A 23,917-nucleotide genomic window follows, 5' to 3' on the forward strand; every position below is an offset into this window, starting at 1 on the left:
CATTTTGCTTTTTTTTTTTTTAATCATTGATAAGGCTGAGCTTTTTGTATGTTCATTGGTCAGTTTTTCTTCTTTTGTGAATGGTTCATTTTTGTCCTTTACCCATTCTTTTTCTTCTGGAATATTAGTTTTTTCCCGTATTAATTTATGAGTCCTTTATACTGTAAGGATATTAGCACTTTGTGACCTGTTACAAATATTTTTCCTAGTGTAATATTTGCTTTGTATGTTCGTTTATGAAATCCAAACTTACTGTTGCTCTTGTTGTGAAGACAATACTATCTTTTTGATGGAAATAATTAACTTAGTTTAAAAAGAAATAGAATAACATCATTTAAAAATGGCAGATATTGGGCCTTCCCTGGTGGTCCAGTGGTTAGGACTCCGCGCTTCCACTGCAGGGGGCACGGGTTTGATCCCTGGTCGGGGAACTAAGATTCCACATGCCGTGTAGCACAGCCGAAAAAAAAAAAAAAGGCAAATATTCCTCCCTTGTTAGCTATTATGTTGCTAAATGTTGACATCTGGCGAGTCCCTTGTCATCATAGGCAATGGTGGTTCCTCATAGTTCAGTACTATTTTTTAAAATTGAAGTATAGTTGATTTACAATGTTGTGTTAGTTTCAGGTGTACAACAAAGTGATTTCAGTCATACATATAAATGTGACAATACTATCTGAGCCATTTTGTGACACACATGGTCTTGCATTTTAACTTCTCTGAAATCAGATGTGACTTACTCTCGATGTGTCCTGCAGACACTGTCAAGTCTCTTAGAGGTGTTCTCACCTGTGCAAGCTGGCGCGGAGGTTATTTCTGCTGGCATGGTATGGCTGGGCGGCTGTGACCCCGGTCCCCGGTGCTTTTAGTCCACATACTGTTTAAGGGCCATTTGCAGAAAGAACCTGGATCCTGATTGCTGTTGAAAATCATCCCTTGATACCTTCTAATGAGATCAAGAAAGAGCCAGTATCAAAACTTCCAGGGTGAGGGTTAGCTGCTTGGAAGAAAATCTCAGAGAGGATGGTGGAGATCCGTTAAGGAATGTATCCTCGCCAACGCCCTCGATGGCACGGAGGTTGATATTGTGTTGAAAGGCACAGACATCCTGAAAGTGAAGTCTTAGCAGCTTACTTCACTCACCTTTTCCTTTTTCTGTCTGTACAAGAGAGAGAGATGATGATGACACTCTGTCCCAATGAAGGAGCTTTTTCAGTAACCACAAAATTAAAATTCTGAACGATAAGAAAAACATTAACTAATTGGCAGCGTTTTTTAACTTCTTTTTTCTTTATTTTCTTTATTTATTTTTATTTTTATTTTTTGGCTGCGTTGGGTCTTCGTTGCTGTGCGTGGCCTTTCTCTAGTTGCGGCGAGCAGGGGCTACCCTTCCTTGTGGTGTGAAGGCTTCTCATTGCGGTGGCTTCTCTTGTTGCGGAGTGCGGGCTCAGTAGTTACAGCGCACGGGCTCTAGGGCATGCGGGCTTCAGTAGTTGTGGCATGCGGGCTCAGTAGTTGTGGCGCGTGGGTTCTACAGTGCAGGCTCAGTAGTTGTGGCGCATAGGCTTAGTTGTTCCGTGGCATGTGGGATCTTCCCGAACCTGGGATCGAACCCGTGTCCCCTGCATTGGCAGGTGGATTCTTAACCACTGTGCCACCCGGGAAGTCCCTTTAATTTCTTTTTTCAGTCTTACAATTGGTGGTGTCCTGGATATAACGAAATATAGCCCATGTTTCGTGAACCTCTTGCCGTCCCGAGTTCTTCTAGTTCACGTTTCAGATGACTGGTTAGTACTCATTGTGTGGATGCACTGTAATCTGCTCGGCTGAATCATGGTGCCCGCCTCCCTTCAGAGCTCCCAGCAGCAATGCCCAGCAGCACCCTCTTCCTTCTTCGCAGCAGTGTGTTGTACATCTTTTTATCTTGGCCACTCTCACAGGCAAAGCAGTGAGCCTTTTTCCTCGGAGGCATGGAAACCACTGGCAGTCATCTAGATTCGAGGACTGCAAAGAGACACATTGTTGGAAAAATTAGGAAGTAGGAGTCATGGGAACTAGTGATCGAGGGTCCTTGTGTTATGTCCATGTGTCTCCCCAAATGATCGGGGGTCCTTGTGTTATGTCCAGGCATCTCCCCAAGTGATGGGGGTCCTTGTGTTATGTCTGGGCATCTCCCCAAGTAATGGGGGTACCTGTGTTATGTCCGTGCATCTCCCCACCTTTCTGTACCGCTGCACATCACTGACCGCATCCATTGTGTTGTGGAGATCCATCCCAGGCTCCTGCCAGGCCCTGTGTGACCTGAGTCTGCTTCTCTCTCCAACCTCTTCTCCAGTTTCTCCTGTTTTCTTACTCTTCTCCGGCCGCCCTGCCTACTTCCTGCTACTAGAACACTCCACATGCACTCCCACCCCCGAGTATTTGTATCTGCTGTTCCTCCTACCTGGAATGCCTTTTGCACAGCTGCCTTTCCCTAATTCTCTAGGACTCGACTCAGCCATGCCCTTTAAGAGAGGTCTTCCCTTTCACCTCTAAAGAAGGTCCTCCATCCACCATACCATTATATCCCTCGTTTGTCATAATCTCTGTCTTTGTCTCTGTCCCTTCTCTGTTTTGTTCACCACTGTAACCCAATGCCTGACACTTAGCAGACACTCAATAAATATAGCTAGACCGAATCAATAGTATTAAATCAACTGATAATGCAGAGTTGGAAGGAATAGAAACTGCTCCTTGTTATCTGAGAGGGCACTAATAAATCCAGCAAGGAACACTTAGAGGGAGGCAAATTGATCAGCTTTTCAGCAGTTCAAGTTTCTTCGCAGTGGGGTGAGTGCCTTCTCTGTGGGGAGTAGTCAACAGTGGCTCCATATTGTCGAAAGGATTCTTGCTCTGGATGTTGGGCTTGACTAAGGTCCCTTCCAAGCTTTAAAATGTTGGAGGCGTGTTCTCATCACTGGTTTACCGTTCTTGCTTCAACTGCAGATATGGCTTTTACCACTAGATGGCGCGAGATGATTCCTTTGAAATCAGCGTTCCTCAAACTGCCACCCACAGTGAGAACACATTTTTCACGGCACTTACACCCCCAACACACATTTGAAACAAAAGCTTCACAAAACACTCTTACAATGTGGAATGATGCCGCTATTTTCTGTTTTACTCTGTTCTACTTCATTTTCTAAAAGGGAGATTTGCAAATTATTACATCGATTTTATGATATGAATGGGTCACAACTCATTGTTTGAAAGGCACTATTTTATTTTATTTTATAATTTTATTTTATTTTATTGGCCGTGCTGTGTGGCTCGCGGGATCTTAGTTCCCCGACCAGGCATTGAACCCTTGCCCTCAGCAGTGAAAGCGCAGAGTCCTAACCACTGGACCACTGGGGAATTCCTGAAAAGCACTATTTTAGACAACTGAGCAAGTTTGTTTGTAAAACTCTGTGGGTCTGCTGTTTTCCTCGGACAGCCTGGGCTTATAGCAAATTGTGTTCCTTAGTACTTTGTGTGTTTCTGTGTTGAGTTGCTGCCTTGAGTAGTTGAACATACGTGCTTCGTTGTGGGTGTCTATGGATGTGCAAACGTGGATGCGAGAGACTGGAGGAGGCATGTTTGTGCAGAATTCAGCACCTGTTGCTGTCAAGGCAGCAGTAAGCCTTGTTGGTAGATATGAAGAAAAGGAAAGATGTAATATGTGCTCTGGGAGCTTAGAACTTAGCTGGGTGACACCACACACACACACACACACACACACACACACACACACACACACACACACACACACAAACACAAACACCCAGCCACCTTAAGTTTCAGCTTATTTATCAAGCAACATGGAAATGGATGTATTATTCAGGATATCACTTAGGATGCTTAAGACTGCAAGTAACAGAAGCCTGACTCAATTTGACTTAAGTGGTAAAGATGTTTCTTATCTCACTAAGTATTCGTTGCCAGGTAGAGAAGGCTCCAGGCCCACAGGGGTGTGGCTTGGCCTTAGGGATCAAGGTTCCTTCCCTGACTTCTCATTTGTCCAAAGGCTGGTTCCACTCATGGTTGCCAGGAGACTTCCAGTGGTAATCAGGGCTTCAGCTCCTAGGCTTCCAGTGGTAATCAGGGCTTCAGCTCCAACACTACAACTTCAACTGCTTGTAGTGTAGACTGGGGTAGAGAGAGTTTGGGCTACCCTAGCATTTTCCAAGTTATAGCTGTTTTATTTGCTCCTAGTTTCCCCACTGTGACCTCCTTAAGGGACATGAAAGGACAGGTATTTAATATGAAGTCAGGAGAAATACTTTGGTAGTTGTTAGTGATGTTGGCCAAATATTTCTGGGTCTCCCTTCCCCTGGACACAAAACTTTTGGTTGAGCAGAGTTACCTGACTAGCTCTGGCCAGTGAGTTTGCTGAATGAATAATTGGTTGCAGGTCTTCTCTATGAAGTATGAGGTGAGGTTATTTGCTGTTTAGGGTCCTGGGAAAGGAATTAGTGATAAGAGGGAAGAGGTAAGAAATGGTCGTGGTGGGAAAGGTGATGGGCAGTGTATGTGAATGCAGAGGTGGATGGATGTCTGTTTAAACTTGTGCTGGAGCATTAAATGTGATTTGGCCTTTTTTAAATTGAAGTATGGTTGCTTTTTAATGTTGTGTTAATTACTGCTGTACAGCAAAGTGATTCAGTTATACATATATATACATTCTTTTTTAAAAAAAACATTCTTTTCCATTATGGTTTATCATAGGATATGGAATATAGTCCCCTGTGCTCTACAGCAGGACCTTGTTGTTTATCCATTCTGTATATAAAGCTTACATCTGCTACCCCCAACCTCCCACTCCATCCCTCCCTCAACCCCCTCCCCCTTGGCAACCACCAGTCTGTTCTCTGTGTCCATGAGTCTGTTTCTGTTTCATAGATAGGTTCATTTGTATCATATTTTTAGATTCCACGTATAAGTGATATCACATGGTATTTGTCTTTCTCCTTCTGACTTACTTCACTTAGTATGATGATCTCTAGTTGCATGATTTGGCCTTTTGAGGTCAATAAATTCCCTGTGGATCCTTGACCTGGTTCCTGGGAACTTGGCCGTGGAATCTGGCCTGAACCTACCCTCTACTCACCTGCTTCCTTTTTCATCTCTTTCAGGTTTGCAGTGAGCGTTGGCTACTGGCAGGACCCTTACATCCAGCATTTGGTGAGACTATCTAAAGAGAGGAAGGCCCCGGAAATTAACAGAGGCAAGTGACCATCTCCCTCCCCAACATCTCATCAGCTGAGAGGCCTGAGGCTTTAGGGATTCATTCTTAAAAAGAGAGTTCCGGGGTGTACTGTCTCCAACAGTGTATGAAAGTGCTCGTTTCCCAACTTCCTCACCAGCACAGTGTATTATGAAACTTTTCATCTTTGTTCATCTGATACATGAAAAATGGTTTTTACAGTAATATAAAAGCCATTTACATATCTTTTACTATAAAAGCCATTTATATATCTTTTACTGCAAGCTGTCTGTTCACATAAGGGATTATTTTGTTGTTGCCCTATTAAAGTGTTAGTAACACTATTAGGTTCTGCAAGTAATTTCCATCAAGGGAATCGAAGGAGTTGAGACAGGAGTGTGACTTAGTTTCAGCCAGATTGAGAAGCTGACCAATGAACGTAATTCTTGTATGTGTGGGGAATCTAGGCCCTAAAGATGGGTCCCGTAGGTGGGTTCTATAAGAAGGGCAAAGGAATTTGTAAATGGTTGTTCCTGAGAAGAAGGACATGGTAGTTACTTTGAGCTGAGGGTGAAACCAGGCATCAGTTAGATTGGGCAAGGCCTGGTTAAGAGGCCTTTCTTAAGCCTCCCTCCCCAGCTCTTGAGACAGATTTCCCAACGAATGTTCCAGAGACAGGGACCCACCATGGCAACTGGCTCGGTGCCCCAGGCGGCACGTCAGCCCCCCTTCCTTCTTCCTCTCCCGGTTTGCATCTCTAGATTGGGGACCTCCAGCCCAGTAGGAGAGCGCTTCCCAAACGTCTGTGGTGAAGACATATTATTTTCCCCCAAATTGAATCCATTGTGGATGATATTCTGTAATATACAATAAAGATGATTTACTAGGAAAATAAAATGTAGACACAAGCCCAAATTATTTATTTATTTATAAGGTAGGGATTATCAAATTGATTATTTTATTTTATTTTATTTTATTAATTAATTTATTTTTTTGGCCACGTTGCATGGCATGCGGGACCTTAGGTCCCCGACCAGGGATCGAACCCGTGCACCCTTTCAGTGGGCACGCAGAGTCCTAACCACTGAACCGCTAGGGAATTTCCCCAAATTATTTATTAGCACACTCACCAGACATAAAATTTCTCTGTCAAATGGCAATAGAGTTTCTAACTGCTACTCTCAAATTTTGTTCGTAAAACGGTCACACCTTGAGCAACAGGCCTTTAGAACAAGACGGACGCTGTCTTCCTGTCTCCCTTCTGGGTTTCCCATCTCCTTTGTCCCAGCTCCCCACCCCAGAGCTTAACAAGTCCATTAATTAGGCCACCACTTGCTGGTGTCTCTCCTCCCGCTGCCTGCGATGCCATTTTATAAACACAGAGGCTCTAACCCAGACAAGATGGAGGTGAAAGGAACAAGATAAGAAGCATGGCTTTCTTTGCTTTGACTGACATTCATCTGCCCAACTTCCTGACCTAAAAATATTATTTCCCACACGCTCTCGCAATTTTGAGTTTTACCAGAGTACTAATTAATTAGCTTTCCCTAGAGCCGTGAAAAAGCACATTTACAAGAGGAGCATTTAGATCAGATGTTTTGATATAGAACACTTGTCTTTCCTAACTAAAAGTATAGGACACTTTATTTTTCTTCAGATCATTAATTCCATCATTAAGTAGCTTGTACTTATTTTGATTCAACCAGCTTTTTAAAAAAAAAAAAAAATGGAAGAGAGTTTGAAAGTCATTATTTCTCCCATGAAGTCTGCAGATAAAAGCTGACCCTGAAGAAGGGCAAAGTGTTGTTTTGCTCTCCCTAGCACCGTGGGCTTTGCAGGGATTATTTCTGTCGTCACCGAGTGATAGCTTGCTTCTCTGTCTGTCTCTTAGGATATTTTGCTCGAGTCCATGGCGTCAGCCAGCTTATAAAGGCATTTCTACGGAAAACAGAATGTAATTGTCAAATTCTAAACCTCGGGGCTGGGATGGATACCACCTTCTGGAGGTTAAAGGTAAATTAAAATTTCCCATTTTCTCTTTCCAGTTGTTTAAATTTAATTTGTTGAAGACATTCACCTGGTTCAAAAGCGTAAAGAAAAGATTAAAATGCGGTGCAGTGGCAGCCTGTCTCCCACCTCTCTTTGCAGCCCTCCAGCCCCACAACTGCCTTCATCCCCGTACTTCATCTCACCAGGGCCCTAGTGAGGATATGTGGGTGGTTTCTCACCTTTTGCTGCTACTAACTGGGTTATAATAAACATTCTTGGGTACATTTCCCGCTGCATGTATGGCAGTATATCAGGAGAAGGAGCAAGGGTTCTACCAGTGGAACTGCTGAGACAAAAGAACACTTGCGTTTGTAATTTTGACGATAACTTAAGATTTTATTGTCGGCATCGCAGTGTCTTAGGTAACATTTGGAGATTTGCAAGGCTGAGTAATGATAACATGATGCAAAGCCCTTTTGTAGTCATTCTGTGATTTGATGCTTCAATTGTTCTATTTGGATTCAAGGGCAGGTGTAATTATACTCACTCATAGGAAAGGAAACTTGGGTCTAGTTAGTGGCAGAATCAGGACTAAAGTTCTGGTCTTTGATTCCTGGGCTGGATTTTCTTGCCAAACCTTTTCCCTACAAATATCTCACTGATTGCATTTTCTTTCTTTTTTCTTTTTTTTGTAGGTTTGTACAGATTTTTCTTGGTTCTTCTATCAGGTCGGTCACGTGGTAGTAATGGGTATGTGCGTTTCTCCAGATTTTTTTTTTTTAATTAATTAATTAATTTGTTTTTGGTTGCGTTGGGTCTTCATTGCTGCGTGCGGGCTATCTCTAGTTGCAGTGAGCAGGGGCTTCTCTTCGTTGCGGTGCATGGGCTTCTCATTGCAGTGGCTCCTCCTGTTGTGGAGCACGGGCTTCAGTAATTGTGGCACTCAGGCTCAGTAGTTGTGGCTTGCGGGCTCTAGAGCACAGGCTCAGTAGTTGTGGCTTAATTAGTAGCACGGGCTTAATTGCTCCGTGGCATGGGGGATCTTCCCGGACCAGGGCTCGAACCCGTGTCCCCTGCACTGGCAGGCGGATTCTTAACCACTGTGCCACCAGGGAAGTCCCTCTCCAGATTTCTTGCAGGCGTAGACCAAGATAGATGAGAGTATATAGGCACAACTCGACCTGCATTATCCATTTTGTCCCTAATTAGCTCACCTGATAAGAAGGTCTTTGGTCATCAGAGCTCCCAACCTTTCTGTTACTTGAGAATCAGTGTCCTCAACATGGCCCTAGTATCGTTTGCCTCTGCATTCTTCCTTCTAGATGAGATAACTGACATTTATGAAGTGCGTTTGCATATATGACCTCATAAGTTAACACAAGAGCTGTGTTGGGTGGGGGAGCTTACACATCTGAGGGAAGTGGGGCTTTGAAAGTCTGTGTCTTCCCCCAGATTGGACAGCCAGTGGCATTAGGACGTGGAACCAACATTGGCTCCAGCTCATCAGACTCCCAATTCCTTCCTCTTTCCTCTGCACACAGCCCTGTGGCTGTTCAGGGGGAGTGTTTTCTGTGGGTCGATTGTGCCTCTGTAACGCCGTGACCCTGGTGGTGGAAGCAACTGGAACAGAATGTAGTGTAAGAGTGTGTGCACTGCCGGCATTACAGGGGCCGCTGGAGAAATCCCTCCTTTTTACCCATTTGACTTGGTCATGTGGTTTGGGTTTTCTTTCCCCATCTTGTAGGTGGGTTAATAATGAATAAATCTGAGATTTTAATTTCTGAGCCAGGTACACCGAGGCTTATGTGCCCCTTCCAAGAAAAAGGTTCTCTGTCAAAGGTGAGGAAGGGGAGTAGCACAGGGCCTCAAAGTCCTTTGTGGAAGTTTTTTGTTTTATTTGATAATTGTATTGATCCGAAGGGTTTTTTTAAAAATCTAAAGTTTCTCTTTTTTTTTTTTTTTTTTAATTATGCTTGTTTGCTCTTTTATTATTATTTTTTAAGTCTTTTCCGTTTTGTTGTGAGTTTTCACTCCTGATTTGATGTTTGCCTTTAGTTTTTATTTTTTATTATTTATTTATTTGGCCGCTTGCGTACTTGCGGGATCTTAGTTCCCCGACCAGGGATCAGACCCGTCCCCCTGCAGTGGAAGGGCGGAGTCCTAACCACTGGACCGCCAGGGAATTCCCTTGTTTGCTCTTTTAGAGCTGAGGTTGCACAGGCCAAATCTGGCCAGCCACCTATTTTTGTAAATAAAGTTTTATTGGAACACAGCCATGCCCATTTATTTACATCTTGTCTATGGCTCTCACAGCAGGGCTGAGTAGTTACAACAGAGACCATTATGGCCTGCAAAGCCTAAAATGCTTACTTTCTGACTCTTTCCAGAAAGTTTGTTAATCCCTATTTTAGAGCTATATGTGCCTCTATAAAAGAGCAGGGGAAGTCGTGTCCATCGATCTTATACTCGCGTGCTCTTTCCACCTGGGATGGCCCCCCGGCTGCACCAGCAGAGGCTTAGCTACGAGTCACAGGCTTTCTGGGGCCACTACCATGTGAGCTTGTTCTGTATAATCTCGGGCCCAAGACTGGACAGTCGAAGACTCTCATCTTCAGGCAGCAGGCAAAAACAGGGCCAGGGAAAGCTGGTATTGTCATGAGCAAAGAATAAAGGGTGAGTGAAACCCTTTAAGGGGCCTCACTTCTTGGTGTCTCTTGAATTCTGTTTCTGTACAACCAAAGGGTCATCTATGGAGGGGAAGCAGTCTCAGTTCTGGCCACCTGTGAAGTGGTCGACTACCTTGGATCTTGGAGTCTGAGGGCCACCCTTCCTCGTGGCTGTTCCTGGCTGCCCCCTGGTGGCTGTGCCCTGCCTTGGGTGTCTCCCCTGCCTCCTGTGCCATGCGAGCTACTTGGGAGTGGAGTGTCAGAGGGCCGCAGAGAATCGTGGAATAAAAAGTTGAAGCATCACTTGCCAGAGCCATTTTGCCCCTTTCTGAAAGCTGAGAAAGAGGATGTCTGTTTCTTAAAAGTTCCAGGTGTGCCTTTTGGAAGCTTTCCTTCCTCGGTGACCCCTTATTCAGAATTTTTATGAGGATCAAGTGCACGAGTGCCTGGGAAAGCTCTTTAAAATGTCAGAAGTCCTGGGCATCTACCCTGAGAAAACCATAATTCAAAAAGAGTCATGTACCACAATGTTCATTGCAGCTCTATTTACAATAGCCAGGACATGGAAGCAACCTAAGTGTCCATTGACAGGTGAATGGGTAAAGAAGATGTGGCACATATATACAATGGAATATTACTCAGCCATAAAAGGAAATGAAATTGAGTTATTTGTAGTGAGGTGGATGGACCTAGAGTCTGTCTTAGAGTGAAGTAAGTCAGAAAGAGAAAAACAAATATCGTATGGTAACACATATATATGGAATCAAAAAAAAAAAAAAAAGGTTATGAAGAACCTAGGGGCAGGACAGGAATAAAGACAGACGTAGAGAATGAACTTGAGGACAAGGGGAGGGGCAAGGGTAAGCTGGGACGAAGTGAGAGAGTGGCGTGGACATATATACACTACCAAATGTAAAATAGATAGCTAGTGGGAAGCAGCCGCATAGCACAGGGAGATCAGCTCGGTGCTTTGTGTCCCCCTAGAGGGGTGGGATAGGGAGGGTGGGAGGGAGATGCAAGAGGGAGGAGATATGGGGATATATGTATATGTACAGCTGATTCACTTTGTTATGATGCGGAAACTAACACACCATTGTAAAGCAATTATACTCCAATAAAGATGTTAAAAAAAAAAGTCAGATGTCCTGTGTGAGATGTGGGACACTGTGCTGGCCTTCATTTATTTGCTTTTGATTGTCCTCGTGGTCTTCTGGAATTTTAGACTGTTCTTAACACTCTATACCTTGTGAATAAAAGTTCTTGAAAGGTGTTGTAGAATTTCTTAGAGAAAGTTATTTCTGTGTATCCTTTAAACATATCCTCCAAATATCTTCAGATAGCTTTTACATAGCCCTGCTCTGCAGTCAGGTAGTAGGTATGTGTTGCAATTCCAAGAGTGAACAGCTGAAGGTGGGTGAGTCCAGGTCTCCTCTGATGTCAGGAAACCGTCTTGTCCCTTTGTTTTGTTTCTTTCTTTTTCTCTTCCTCCTTCCTCCTCTGTCCTTCCCCTCCTTCCCCCAGACCAGATCCCCTGAAATTTTAACTGAGGACCATTTTCCATATGGGTGGATCTCCCAATTCTGTTGCTTGCCCTTAGAGGTCACCTTCCTACCAGGAACTGCTTCCTCATGATTTCTGCCCCCATCACTCTGTCCTCGGGGGGATCTGCTGCCCCTCCCGACCTGTCCTTCCTCTCTAGTTATTGTCTGTGTAAGTGGTGCTCTTACCTGCCAGGTTGCTCATCAGAAACAGGGAAACATCCTTACCCCTCCTTTTTCTTTATCCCATCCTACACCAAAGACGCCACCACCAGGTACTGGATATCAGCAACTTTCTTTTTCTTTCCTCTTTTTTAATTTTTAAAAAAAAATAAGTAGCTCTCTGTTTCTGGGATATAAGTGCAGGTGGGCATGAGGGTATTAAAAGAGAAGCAGGTTGTGGAGCGCCTTGTTTCTTGCTAAGTCTTAGGGGTGTGAAGAGCTATTGCAGGCAGAAAGGGGTGTTGTTTTAGTCTTCACAGCTGGTGATAATAGAGCTGAGGAGGAGAGGATGCATTCGAGAATAGTCAGCAGGGCTGAGGGATTTTTTTTTTAATTGAAATATATCAATACTTGACATAATTTTTTTTAATTGAAGTATAGTTGATTTACAATGTTGTGTCAGTTTCAGGTGTACAGCAAAGTGATTCAGTTATATGTATAGATACAGATATAGATATTTATTCTTTTCCAGATTCTTTTCCCTTATAGGTTATTACAAAATATTGAGTAGAGTTCCCTGTGCTATACAGTAGGTCCTTGTTTGTTATCTATTTTATATATAGTAGTGTGTATGTTAATCCCAAACTCCTAATTTATCCCTCCCCCCTTTCCCCTTTGGTAACCATAAGTTTGTTTTCTCCGTCTGTGGGTCTATTTCTGTTTTGTACATAAGCGCATTTGTATCATTTTTTTTAGATTCCACATATAAGCGATATCATATGATTTGACATATAATACTATGTTAGTTTCATAGTATCTATTACATAGTGATCTGACATTTGTGTACATTCGGGGCTGAGTGATTGATTGGACAGGGAGGAGGAGCTGGGGAATTCTAGCACGACCAGTAGGTGACTGGATGGGGGTGTAGCCGCCGACTAAGCTAGGAAAAGCGCAAGGGGGAGGCAGGGCTGTGTGTGTGTGTGTGTTTCACACTTTTTAAAACTGCAGCCACAGTAAAAAAATAACTGTACATCCCTAGCCAGGACTCACATCTATGTACCTATGTCTGTAAATAATAAGGGCACACACATGGTACTTACTAAGGGCGGCCCTATTCTGAGTGTCAGTCACGTATTTCCTCATTAACCCCAACAGCCCTGTGAGGTTTTATTCTCTCTACTTTTCAAATGAGGAAACCTTGGCCCAGGGAGTTTAGTGACTTTCCCAAGGCCTCACAGCAAACAAGTGGTGGAGCTGGGATTTGAACCTTGTCCCCCCAGGCTCCAGAGTGCCTGCTGTTTACCACCCCACCCCACTATTCCCCACTATCACAGAAACAACTAAATGTATCCCTCATTCCACGTGATGCTTTCTGATATTTGCTACTTTATTCTATTTCATCCCCAAACTGCTGGTCACAACCCACCACATTGGTTTCTTAACCCTCTCTAATAGGTCTCAAGCTGCTTTTTTTTTTTTTTTTAATTAATTAATTAATTAATTTTTGGCTGCGTTGGGTCTTCGTTGCTGCGCGCAGGCTCTCTCTAGTTGAGGCGGGGCGGGGGCTACTCTTCGTCACGGTGCGCGGGCTTCTCATCACAGTGGCTTCTCTGGTTGCGGAGCACATCAAGCTGCTTTTTTGAGAAACACTCTTATGTCCTGCTTCCCGTCTACCTCTTAACATCCCAGGGACCATTCCCCTGATTCAGGCTCCCCATCACTTGTCTCCTGGACAGCTACAATAATCTCCTTTTTCCCTCCATTTGTTCTTTATGCCAAGACCAAGTAACCTGAAAAGTACGTTTCCTACCATATCATTCCCCTGATTTTAAATCCGTAAGTACCCCACTGCTCTTCAAGCCCTAGCACTTGGTGCATGAAGATGATAGGTAAATGCATGAGTAATAATTATAGAAAGATTACTGTGTGTTTTTTCTCAGGATGAAGATCTTCTACCAAGTAAATATTTTGAAATCGACTTTCCGATGATAGTCACGAGAAAGCTGCACAGCATCAAGTAAGTGTGGCTTTGGCCGGAAGCAAGAGCCTGGTGAGATTCAGAACCAGATCCTGGTAGACGGCAGGTCTGAAGGCAGGAGACCTCATTTTAGGGCACTGCTTTCCTTTCATCCCCTCCTCCCTCTTTCTTGCCCCCAGGACCCTCATTCCAACATATCGTGCAGTCTTCAACATGAAATATACCCTCCTTTGTCACTCTTCTATCCGTTCGTGTAATTTCTCTGAACATTTTAAAAAATGACCTAGAGTAGATTAATAATCTGAATTAAAAAAAAATTTTATATTGGATTGTAGTTGATTAACAGTGTTGTGTATTAATCTGAATTTTTATGTGTATTTTGCTTACTTCTTTATTGCCAGGGTATAGAAAGGTGCCTGGCCCAGAATAGATGTGTAGTAAATATTTTTTGAATGAATGAATGGGAGGCTGAAGTTAATCAGTTATTTTGGGCTCGGCCTGTGGGATCTTAGTTCCCCTACCAGGGATCGAACCCACGTCCCCTGCATTGGAAGCACAGAGTCCTAACCACTGGACCACCAGGGAATTCCCTGTTTTTTCACATATTTTTGATTGGGAGAGTTGTCACATAAATGTTACTAAAAACACTGGAATATTTGGAAAATTCTTGCTAGCCTGTCTGTAGCTGTTTCTAAGTAAGTATGTCATGATCAGTTTGTGATTTGATATCAGATTCTCCGTGTAAAGCTTAGCTGACCTGACTTGTATCCCCTGGACTTTTACTGTATGTGCCTAGGGTCAAATGTGATTAAACAGATGACCCTTTGGCATGGCCCTTCCTTTGAATAGTAGTGATACCTAATTGCCATGTCTGTAGTGTCTGTCTTCATTTTAGCAGTAAATGAGCTGCTTGACTCACCTTTCTTTTTCTCATCTTCTACAGATTGAAACCTCTCCTATCAAAACCCATTTTAGACTTACATTCAGAGGACACACTTCAAATGGGCAAGTATCCTTAACCTAAGTAATACAACCTGGGCTGTATAACAATTTTTGCTCTTTTTCCCCTTTTCTTTTTAAAGATGGTGTGTGTGTGTGTGTGTGTGTGTGCACGAATACACGTATCCTTCTGCTGATATATTTTCACTTCCACCACAGATACTATGAAGGAATTTAAAACAGTTTTTGATATGACTCTTCTTAGATGTCCATAGGTCCCCACTCTTTAAAAAGAATTTAAATTAGTTGCGAACATTTCAAAAATGGGAGATTTTTCATGAAAGTCTTGATTTTCAGTTTTGCTTGGAAAAATCACATCTAGCTCCTACATGGCAGTCGTTGAGCAGCGGCCGCTTCATTTAATTTATTTATTTAATTTTGGCTGTGTTGGGTCTTTGTTTCTGTGCGAGGGCTTTCTCTAGTTGTGGCAAGTGGGGGCCACTCTTTATCGCGGTGCGCGGGCCTCTCACTATCGCGGCCTCTCTTGTTGCGGAGCACAGGCTCCAGAAGCGCAGGCTCAGCAGTTGTGGCTCACGGGCCCAGTTGCTCCGCGGCATGTGGGATCTTCCCAGACCAGGGCTCGAACCCGTGTCCCCTGCATTGGCAGGCAGACTCTCAACCACTGCGCCACCAGGGAAGCGCGGCCGCTTCATTTAGAAGGGTCGTGTCTTCTCCAGTTCTGACCCCACCACTCCCTCTTGTCTTACACCTGACCTGCTTCCTGGTTTATGTCACCTCCTTGGCCCCTGCAGTCAGTTTTTCCCCTCAAGTTTTAATTATGAATGTTTACAACACCACTTTCCTCATTTCTAAGCCTTTCGAATTATGGTAAAACTCTTCCAGAATCTTGCATTGTTTTCAGTCTGTATCTGACAGAGAGGTTCCAGGGCCTTATTAATAATTTGGGTCAGAAAACATGCTTAGAGAGGATGGCCTTCTCGGATGGTCGACACAGATAGCACAGCAGACATCAGACAGTTAGATACGCCTCCTGTTTTACACAACAACAGTGCTTTAGTCATCCTCCTGGTGGTCAGATTCCCAGTAACGTTTCCACAGAAAATGATACCTCCCCCATCCTTTGTTTCCCTTATACAAGTTGTAAGTAGAAGCTGTTCAGGCTTTGCCATTTGCTGGCCTATTTGCTTTCTGTACAGTTTTGCTACCGTAATTTTCTATGTATTTGGTGTCAGAATGATTATCTGCAATGAATGTGCTAGTACTTTGCTAAGACTTTGATCCATCAGTGTAGAAATATATGAAGTAGAAAGTAAAGACTTTCCATAATCCCTCCTCCCACCCAGGATAACCAGTGTTCAGAGTATTTTCTACTGCAGATGAACAGTATACCCAGAGAAAGGTAAATATTACGCATAATAAAGTACACACACAGATATAATCCAGTGTGTGGCACATAAAAGGCTCAATAAGTTTTTGTTGAATGAATGTATATACACATTGAATAAATATATGTTGTCATGTAACATATATTTGTTGAACGAATGGATCTATACTTCTATATATAAATATAGGTTTATATGTAATTTTAATAAAATAAATAATTTATACATACTGTTTTGTGACTTGCTCTTTTCACGTCCTAGTAAATCATGGCTGTCTTTTCATGTCAGAATATATAAATCTACCTCATTATTTCTAATGGCTTTATAGTACTCCTCTGCACGGAAATTCCGTTTTATTTAATCTTTTCCCTACTGATGGTCATTTAGATTGCTGCCTTTTTATATTTCTATATTCAACAGTGTTGTAGAAAACACATATATATGTGCGTATTTGCAGGAATTGCTAGCTCAAAGAATTGTACATTGTGAATTTTAATAGCTACTACCAAACTGATCTTCAAGACCTTTTTTATTAATTTATGTTTTCATTAAGAGTAGATGAGGATTCTCTTTCTCTACACCCTCACTAACCCTGGATATTATCATTTTTAAAAATTTCTACCAATCTGATGGGCTGTAACAATGTCCCATTGTTTTAAAATTTTATATAACTTTGAATGCTAGTGAGATGGAGTATCTTTCTGTAGTTTTATTGGCCTTTAGGAATTTCTTTGTAAATTGCCTCTTCATTTCCTTTGCCCATTTTTTTCTTCAGTTGCATTGTTTCCCCCCCGCCTTTTTTTTTTTTTTTTTTCAATTTATAGGAACCCGTTATAACATACAGATATGTTCTTTGATAAAAGCCTCTTGTCAACTTTTTTAAAAAAATATTTATATATTTATATTTATTTGGTTGCACTGGGTCTTAGTTGCAGCAGGCGGGCTCCCTTAGTTGCAGCTCACAGACTCCTTAGTTGCAGCTCGCTGGGTCCTCAGTTGCAGCACCTGGGCTCCTTAGTTGCAGCTCCAGGGCTCCTTAATTGCGGCAGGCAGGCTCCTTAGTTGTGGTTCGTGGGCTCCTTAGTTGTGGCATGTGAACTATTAGTTGCGGCATGCATGTGGGATCTAGTTCCCTGACCAGGGATCGAACCCGGGCCCCCTGCATTGGGAGCATGGAGTCTTATCCACTGCACCACCAGGGAAGTCTCTTGTCAACTTTTTTTATTGTATATTTTTTTCTTAGTCTTTTGCTTGTTGTTTTAAATCTGTGTTTGTGTCTTATGTGGGTAAATTTTTGAATCTTGTCCTCTATATCAATAGTTTTTGATCTTGCCATCATACTGAGAAAGGAATCTGAATAAAAATAAATAAAAACGTGAATGAAAATCTGAGAAAAGTGATAGATGATAATAAAACTGACAAAAATTTCGTTTAAAAATTACCCTTTTTCATCAAACCCCTGGGGCTCTGATTGTAAGAATCACCACTATTTATTTATCAATAGGAAAGAAAAAGTGCTGACAAATAAAACTGATACATTATCGACTGTTAGATGCATCCTGATTTCAGAAATGTTAAAATGTGAAAAATATATGCGTCTTAGAATTGATGATAGATGTTTTCTTAAGCTGAAGTATACACAGGGTAAGAAATTAAAAGTATGTAAATGAGCACACAACAAAAAGTAAGTCAGGATGAGTTCTTAAAAAGTAAGTCAGATCAAGATGAAAAAAAAAAATTAATTACATGGGACTGAGTGAACTGATGAGGATGAGTATAATTTTTGTGACTTTCTGTCTGAATTTAAAAAAAAAAAAAAAATCCCACAAGGACTCAGAGGCAAAGAATATACAAATCAATTTTCACTGCAAAGTAAAGGAGCTGTTACAGTGGAGGATTACTGGACTGAATGTCAATATTATGACATAGTATGAGTGTGTTTCATGTTTGGTAATTGCAATCATTGTTGCTTTTGTTGTGGTCATCCATGTACAATGCTTGGTGTCAGTCTATTTATGTCTTGTAAAAATAAAATACAGTGTGTGTGTGTGTGAATAAAAAAAAAAAAAAAAACATTACAAACATTTCACATTCAAGTAGTAAGCAAAATAAGTAAAGTTAGTTTACTATGAAAGTTTGAATTTTTTTGGTGCAAAACTTTTCAAATTAGTATTTGGAATTAACAAGTAACTAGCCTCCATAATTTAAATAAAAAGCTGTTCAATCGTTAAAAAAAAAAAAAAAAAAAAAAAGTAAGTCAGATTCTATTACTTTCCTGCTTAAATCTTTCTAGTGCTGAAATCTACATGGTTAATTGGGTGTCTGGATGCCTCCTGATTTTCTTTCCTTTTTTTTAATATTTATTTTTATTTATTATTTATTTATTTGGCTGCGTTGGGTCTTAGTTGCGGCACACGGGATCTTTAGTTGTGGTGCATGGACTCTTCATTGTGGTGCGCAGGCTTCTCTCTAGTTGTGGCGCGGGCTCCAGAGCGCGTGGGCTCTCTAGTTGTGGCACGCGGGCTCTCTAGTTGTGACGCAGGCTCTAGAGCACACGGGATTAGTTGCCCCGCGGCATGTGGGATCTTAATTCCCTGACCAGGGATCGAACCTGTGTCCCCTGCGTTGGAAGGCAGATTCTTAATCACTGCACCACCAGGGAAGTCCCCCGATTTTATTTTCGACTACAGTAACCATGATCTCACCACACTGCTCTCCTGCTGTCCTCTGAATGTGCCAAGCTTGCTCTCACCTTCAAACCTTTCCTCTTCCCTTGGCCTGGAACTCTTTCCCCCTAATTTTGCTTAATGGGCTCCATCTCATCACCCATGTCTCATTTCAGCTGCCACCTCCTACTTTAGGCATAGTTTTCTCTCATCCTCTTTTAAATTTTCTTCATCGCTCTTAATACTCTGATGCTATCTTGATTCTTCATTTGTTTAATGATTCACCATCTCTCCCTCCTTGAGGGGATAAGCCTCGGGAGCACAGGGACCTCTCCTGTCTTGTTCATTGCTATATCCCCAGCACCTAGAACAGTGCCTGGCACACAGAGGTTATTGATGGAATAAATACATACCTGAATGCTTGAATGAATGAATGTTTGTGTCTTTGTAATCCATCTCAACTCCTATGTGGAACTGGTTGAGTATAAAGTAAGAAGAGCAAACAAATCGAAGCATTGCAGAGTGGTGTCAGGTATTTCAGCTGAGCCGTAAGAAGGAGAAACTCTCCAGGGGGAAGATTGTCTCACACAAGGCAAGCTTAGGGAAAGAAGGAGCGTGCGAGGAAGCCGAAAAGAACTGGCAGTGGGGAGGGGTGCATGGCTCAAGATGAAGCTGAAGAAGGCGTCAGGGGCTGCACCATGCAGGATCTCCTCGGCCAGGCCAAGTAGTGTGGACTCTCTTCTAAGGGAGGTGGGACCCTGTTATGCACTCCCCAAAAGACTGCACCCCCCTTTGTAGTGTTCCCCACACTTGTCCACTCTTCATCTTCCCTGCTGGATTGCAGGCCTCATGGGGGCAGGACCGTGTCTTTTTGTTCATCAGTTTCTTCCCAGGACTCAGTGCCCAGGACTCAGTGCCCAGGACATATTGAGAGCTCAGTAAGTATTCCTGGGTGGACAGATGGATAGACAAACAAGCAAAACTTCTGTGTGGTCCAGAAATCCACCTGAGGCTGTCTTTATTTTACAACGCTTTTTTTTTTTTTAATTTTAATTTTTTAAACTTTTTATTTTATATTAGAGTATAGCCGATTAACAACGTTGTGATGGTTTCAGGTGCACAGCAAAGCGACTCAGCCATACGTATACATGTATCCATTCTCCCCCAGACTCCCCTCCCACCCAGGCTGCCACATAACATTGAGCAGAGTTCCCTGTGCTATACAGTAGGTCCCCGTTGGTTATCCTTTTAAAATATAGCAGTGTGTACATGTCAATCCCAGCTTTTTAATTTTTAAACTAAAATGTTCTAGGAAAATCTGTGGACCTAAAAGAACACTTTGCAATCCTAATAATGAGTCTGTCTTTGAAGACATATAATGAATGGGATTGATGGGACTCACTACAGGTCAGTAGCACATAGGAACACATCTCTCTTGAAATGCTGACTTGGAGGTGATGGAAGAGATCATGACTTGTATGCCCTGTGGATTCTGTGTGTGTGTGTGTGTGTGTGTGTGTGTGTAACTACCATGTTACATTGTGTAAATCTTCCACTTTCTCCTGCTTTTCATAGGTGTGAGCTTAATGAGGCAGATAATTAAAGCCTATATGAGCTTTTGCTCTGTAACAAACCACTGCAAAGCATGTGGCTTAAAATAACAGCCGTCTGTTTAGCTCACAATCCTGCAGCTCGGCAATTTGGGTTGGGTTCATCTGGGTGGAGCTTCTCAGCACCTGCCTGGATTTAATCATCTGTGGTCTGGTCTTCACAGAAGACCTCCACGACGTACCACCATTGAGTTAGGCCAAGGAGTGTATGTCCACTTTCCTTTACTAAGTGCCTCAGTAAATTTTTCATGATGACTCTAGGTTAAAAAACATATCAGCAGTTCTGTTTATTAATAAGTTGGGTTCAAGCATTGTAAGTATTTATGTCCTAACAATTTTTTGGTCATTTGAAAAAAAAGCCACTTACATTCTAAGAACAAATATTCTCTTAATTTCATTCTTAAATAACCACAGTTACTTCTAATGGGATATGTGCTCCTGTCGGGCCCTTTATGACCTCACCTGGGAGCCAGATTGGACACTACCACCTGTTCCTCTTGCAATACTGCAAATGATGTTTGAGCAGTAGTGGCTTTTTCATCACAGTCACACCTGAGAAATCAGCTTTGCAGAGATACGGTGTCATTAAAAGGAGTGCAGAGAAGTCTCCTGTGGCAACGGTGACTGCCTTGAGCTGGTGGTCTGCTTGTGTCTGGTGCATGTTGAGCATCTCTGGGTTTCCCTCAAAAATTTAAAACATCCTGTTCTGCCCTTGTGAGTTGGTTGTGCCGCCCCAGGGCACCTCAGTACAGTTTGGGATCCATGGAGCTCAGCACTTTGACATCGCCCTTAATCTTAGCCATAACTGTATGAGGTTGCCACTGTATGCATTTTATACTTAAAAGTAGGCGTGAGCGGTATGCCATATGACTAGGAACTGGCAGAGTAGACATTTGCTGACAGGGCTGTTTGAGACCAAAGCCCATTCCTCTGCAGGTGTACTCCAAAGAGAGTTTTCATCTTGGGAACCGTGTCCTGGATAAAAGCTACGGCATGTTAAGTTGTCCCTATCCAAGAATAATTAGGCCTATTTAAGGATTTTAAAACTTTAACGTCGACTAATGATCTTTGAATTTTTGTGTGTAGGTTTAACACAGGGTTTCTTAACCTCAGCCCTCCTGACACCTGGGGCCGGATAATTCCCTGTTGTGGGGCTGCCCTGCATAGTTTATAATGTTTAGCAACATCCCTAACCTCTGCCTATTAGATGCCACTAGCATGCCCCAGTTGCGACAACCAAAAATGTCTCCAGGCACTGCCAGATGTTCCCTAGGGACAAAGTTGCCCTGGTTGAGAACTGCTGCTTGAATGAAATGATGACCAAGCCTGAGGAATAGGATTTTCATACTTGTCTCTTCATTCTGGCCATGTACAAATTGGTTCTTAATTTTTTAAAAACCCATCATGGTGTTATGTTTTCAGGGGTTCTCCCTCTTAAATCCTCTTAGAAGTCAATCCTCTAAAGATTGATCACAGAAGAAACTACTAGTAGCAGTTCGGAGGTTTTCAATCAATGTTAATTGGCTTTCCAGAATTGGGCAAGTATGGGCTATTCCTTTAGAAAGTTGTTCTTATAAGAGCATCACACAGAAAGCTTTTAATCCCCTCCCGTTTTTCTCTTAGGAAGTAGAAAATAGAAAAAAAGGAAGGGATTGTGGGTCTCGTTTTGATGAGCAAGGTCTTTTTCTCACCCAGTCTCAGAAGCATTCCAAAGGTATCAAGGTTTTTTTGTTGTTCCCATGGTCTCTTGCTAGAGTTAGATTTTATAAAAATGGCATATCTTCCCAGAATAGTAAAACTCCTTTGAAACTTGCCCTGAGCCTGTATCCTCTACCAGATGCATTCTGTTTCTTGTGAAATGAAGGTAAGGCATCCTTCAAGGGCGGATAATAGACCTTCTGTTTCTACACAGCTTGAGTAGCCCCTGACTTCAGAGGAGCGTGGGGCTCATGATGGGGGTGTGGTGTGCGTTATTAGAGCATCAGATTCTGTCATTAATGGGACCTTGGGGACATCACGTCCAGCACTTCCCAGGCAGTATGCCAGCTTGCCAGGGCACACGGATGGGCCTCTGCTGGGTGTGCCCCAGGTCATTGACCCTTGCAGCTCTGCTGTACATTGTGCTCAATTTTTAAGAGTAATCATGACCATGTGCCACTTTTGTCTTGTGTGCTACCTTTAGATCCACATCTCTGAGTAAGACGTGTCTTCCGTGAATTGCACAGTTCAAGGAAACCACATGCTTCAACATTCTGATGGTCTCTTTGTGTGTGTGTCTGTGTGTGTGTGAGGTCAGGGATGGAAAAACTCATCTTGAATATGTATGTTATTTGTAAGAAGGCACACAGGCATTTGGGAATCACTGCTTGTTTTCACAGCAGGGCAAGCAAGTGCCTTCACATCCTTGATATTCTTTTCTGGACTCAGGTGTTATGGTGCCTGGGACTGACTCTGGGTTTCCCAGCCTTGCCCTTTCGTGGTCTCCTGACATCTAGCAGATTCCTAGGAGGTATTTCTTGTAGCTTATGGGGTGTGGCCAAGTGTATTTGAACCAGCTGAATGGGGTTCTCAAGAAAATAAGGGAGAACCTGCTTACATGCTGTTTTGCCTTTCCCACACTTTTTGCTGTGGGTTCTCAGGAGAGAACCTGAGTTCTTAGCAATGATGTAGGATGGCTGTAGAATGTCCCAGCTTCTTCCATGGTTTGTACCTTTGAGGAATTTGAGTGAACAGTGCTTCAGGTAAATAATCAAGCAATTTAATTTCTTTTTTTATTATAATCTATTTTTTAAAATAGAGAGTTTAAATTGAAAATAATTTCAGGCCTACACAAAAATAATGTGACTAGATTGGTGAACCTCCATGTACCCGTCGCCTAACTTTATTGCCAGTCTCATTTCGTCTGTACTGGTGGTTCTAAAAGTGTAGTCCCAGGCCAACAGCATCAGCCCCATCTGGGAACTTGTTAGAAATACAGATTTCTGTTTTTGAAAAATCTGAATCAGAAACTCAGGGGCCGGACCCTGATCAGTCTGTTTTAACAAGCCCTCTGGACGAATCTGATGCCTGCCAAAGCTTGAGAACTACTATACATACCATTCCATCCAACCTCTGGTGGAATATTTTAAAGGAAATATTTTATTTGTAAATACTTTAGTACATAAACTATTTTCTTTTAAACGTAATAGCTCACAAATTGACAAAACATTCAGAGAGCAATTGGTACCAATATTTAAATAGGCTTACTCTTTGATCTCCTAATTCTTCTCATCATAACCTGCGTAACTGGACAGACAAGTCCTTTGTGACATGTATACAAGGATGTTCGTTGCAGTGCCTGAGATAGAGTAAACTTGGAAATACTGCCTGTCTAATATTGAGTGATTGGCTAAGTAAGTTTTATCTACTCCGTGGAGCATGGTGAAATCATAGAGAATGATGTCTGTGATACTGTTGTTAAATAGGAAAAGCTTTCAAAGCAAGTATTGGGTGACCCCATTATCTTTTTTTGTGCAGGGTGTGTGTGTATGTGTGTGTGTGTGTGTGTGTGTGTGCGTTTGAGGGAGAGAGAGAGAGAGGGAGAGAGAGGGAGGATGTGTCCGTGTTGTGTATAGGAGTTTAAGCACATAGAAAAAAGGCTAGAATGTTATACACTAAAACACTAATAGTTGTCTTTGGAAGGTATGATTTTTAGTTAATTTTCACCCTCCTCTCACCTGATTTTTTTTTCCCATAATGA

General features: G+C 42.4%; 1 protein-coding gene across 1 annotated transcript in view; it reads left to right on the plus strand.

Annotated features, from left to right (window-relative positions):
- Nucleotides 1-23,917, plus strand: part of LCMT1 (leucine carboxyl methyltransferase 1) — a 55,419-nt gene that overhangs the window by 14,830 nt on the left and 16,672 nt on the right. Inside the window, exons 2-5 of the mRNA XM_036827153.1 lie at nt 5,154-5,245; nt 7,116-7,237; nt 13,523-13,599; nt 14,504-14,565. Of these exons, the coding sequence (XP_036683048.1) occupies nt 5,154-5,245; nt 7,116-7,237; nt 13,523-13,599; nt 14,504-14,565 (353 nt within the window). The remainder of the gene's footprint in view (nt 1-5,153; nt 5,246-7,115; nt 7,238-13,522; nt 13,600-14,503; nt 14,566-23,917) is intronic.

The sequence above is a fragment of the Balaenoptera musculus genome, chromosome 15 (assembly GCF_009873245.2).
Source record: "Balaenoptera musculus isolate JJ_BM4_2016_0621 chromosome 15, mBalMus1.pri.v3, whole genome shotgun sequence".
Classification (NCBI taxonomy): domain Eukaryota; kingdom Metazoa; phylum Chordata; class Mammalia; order Artiodactyla; family Balaenopteridae; genus Balaenoptera; species Balaenoptera musculus.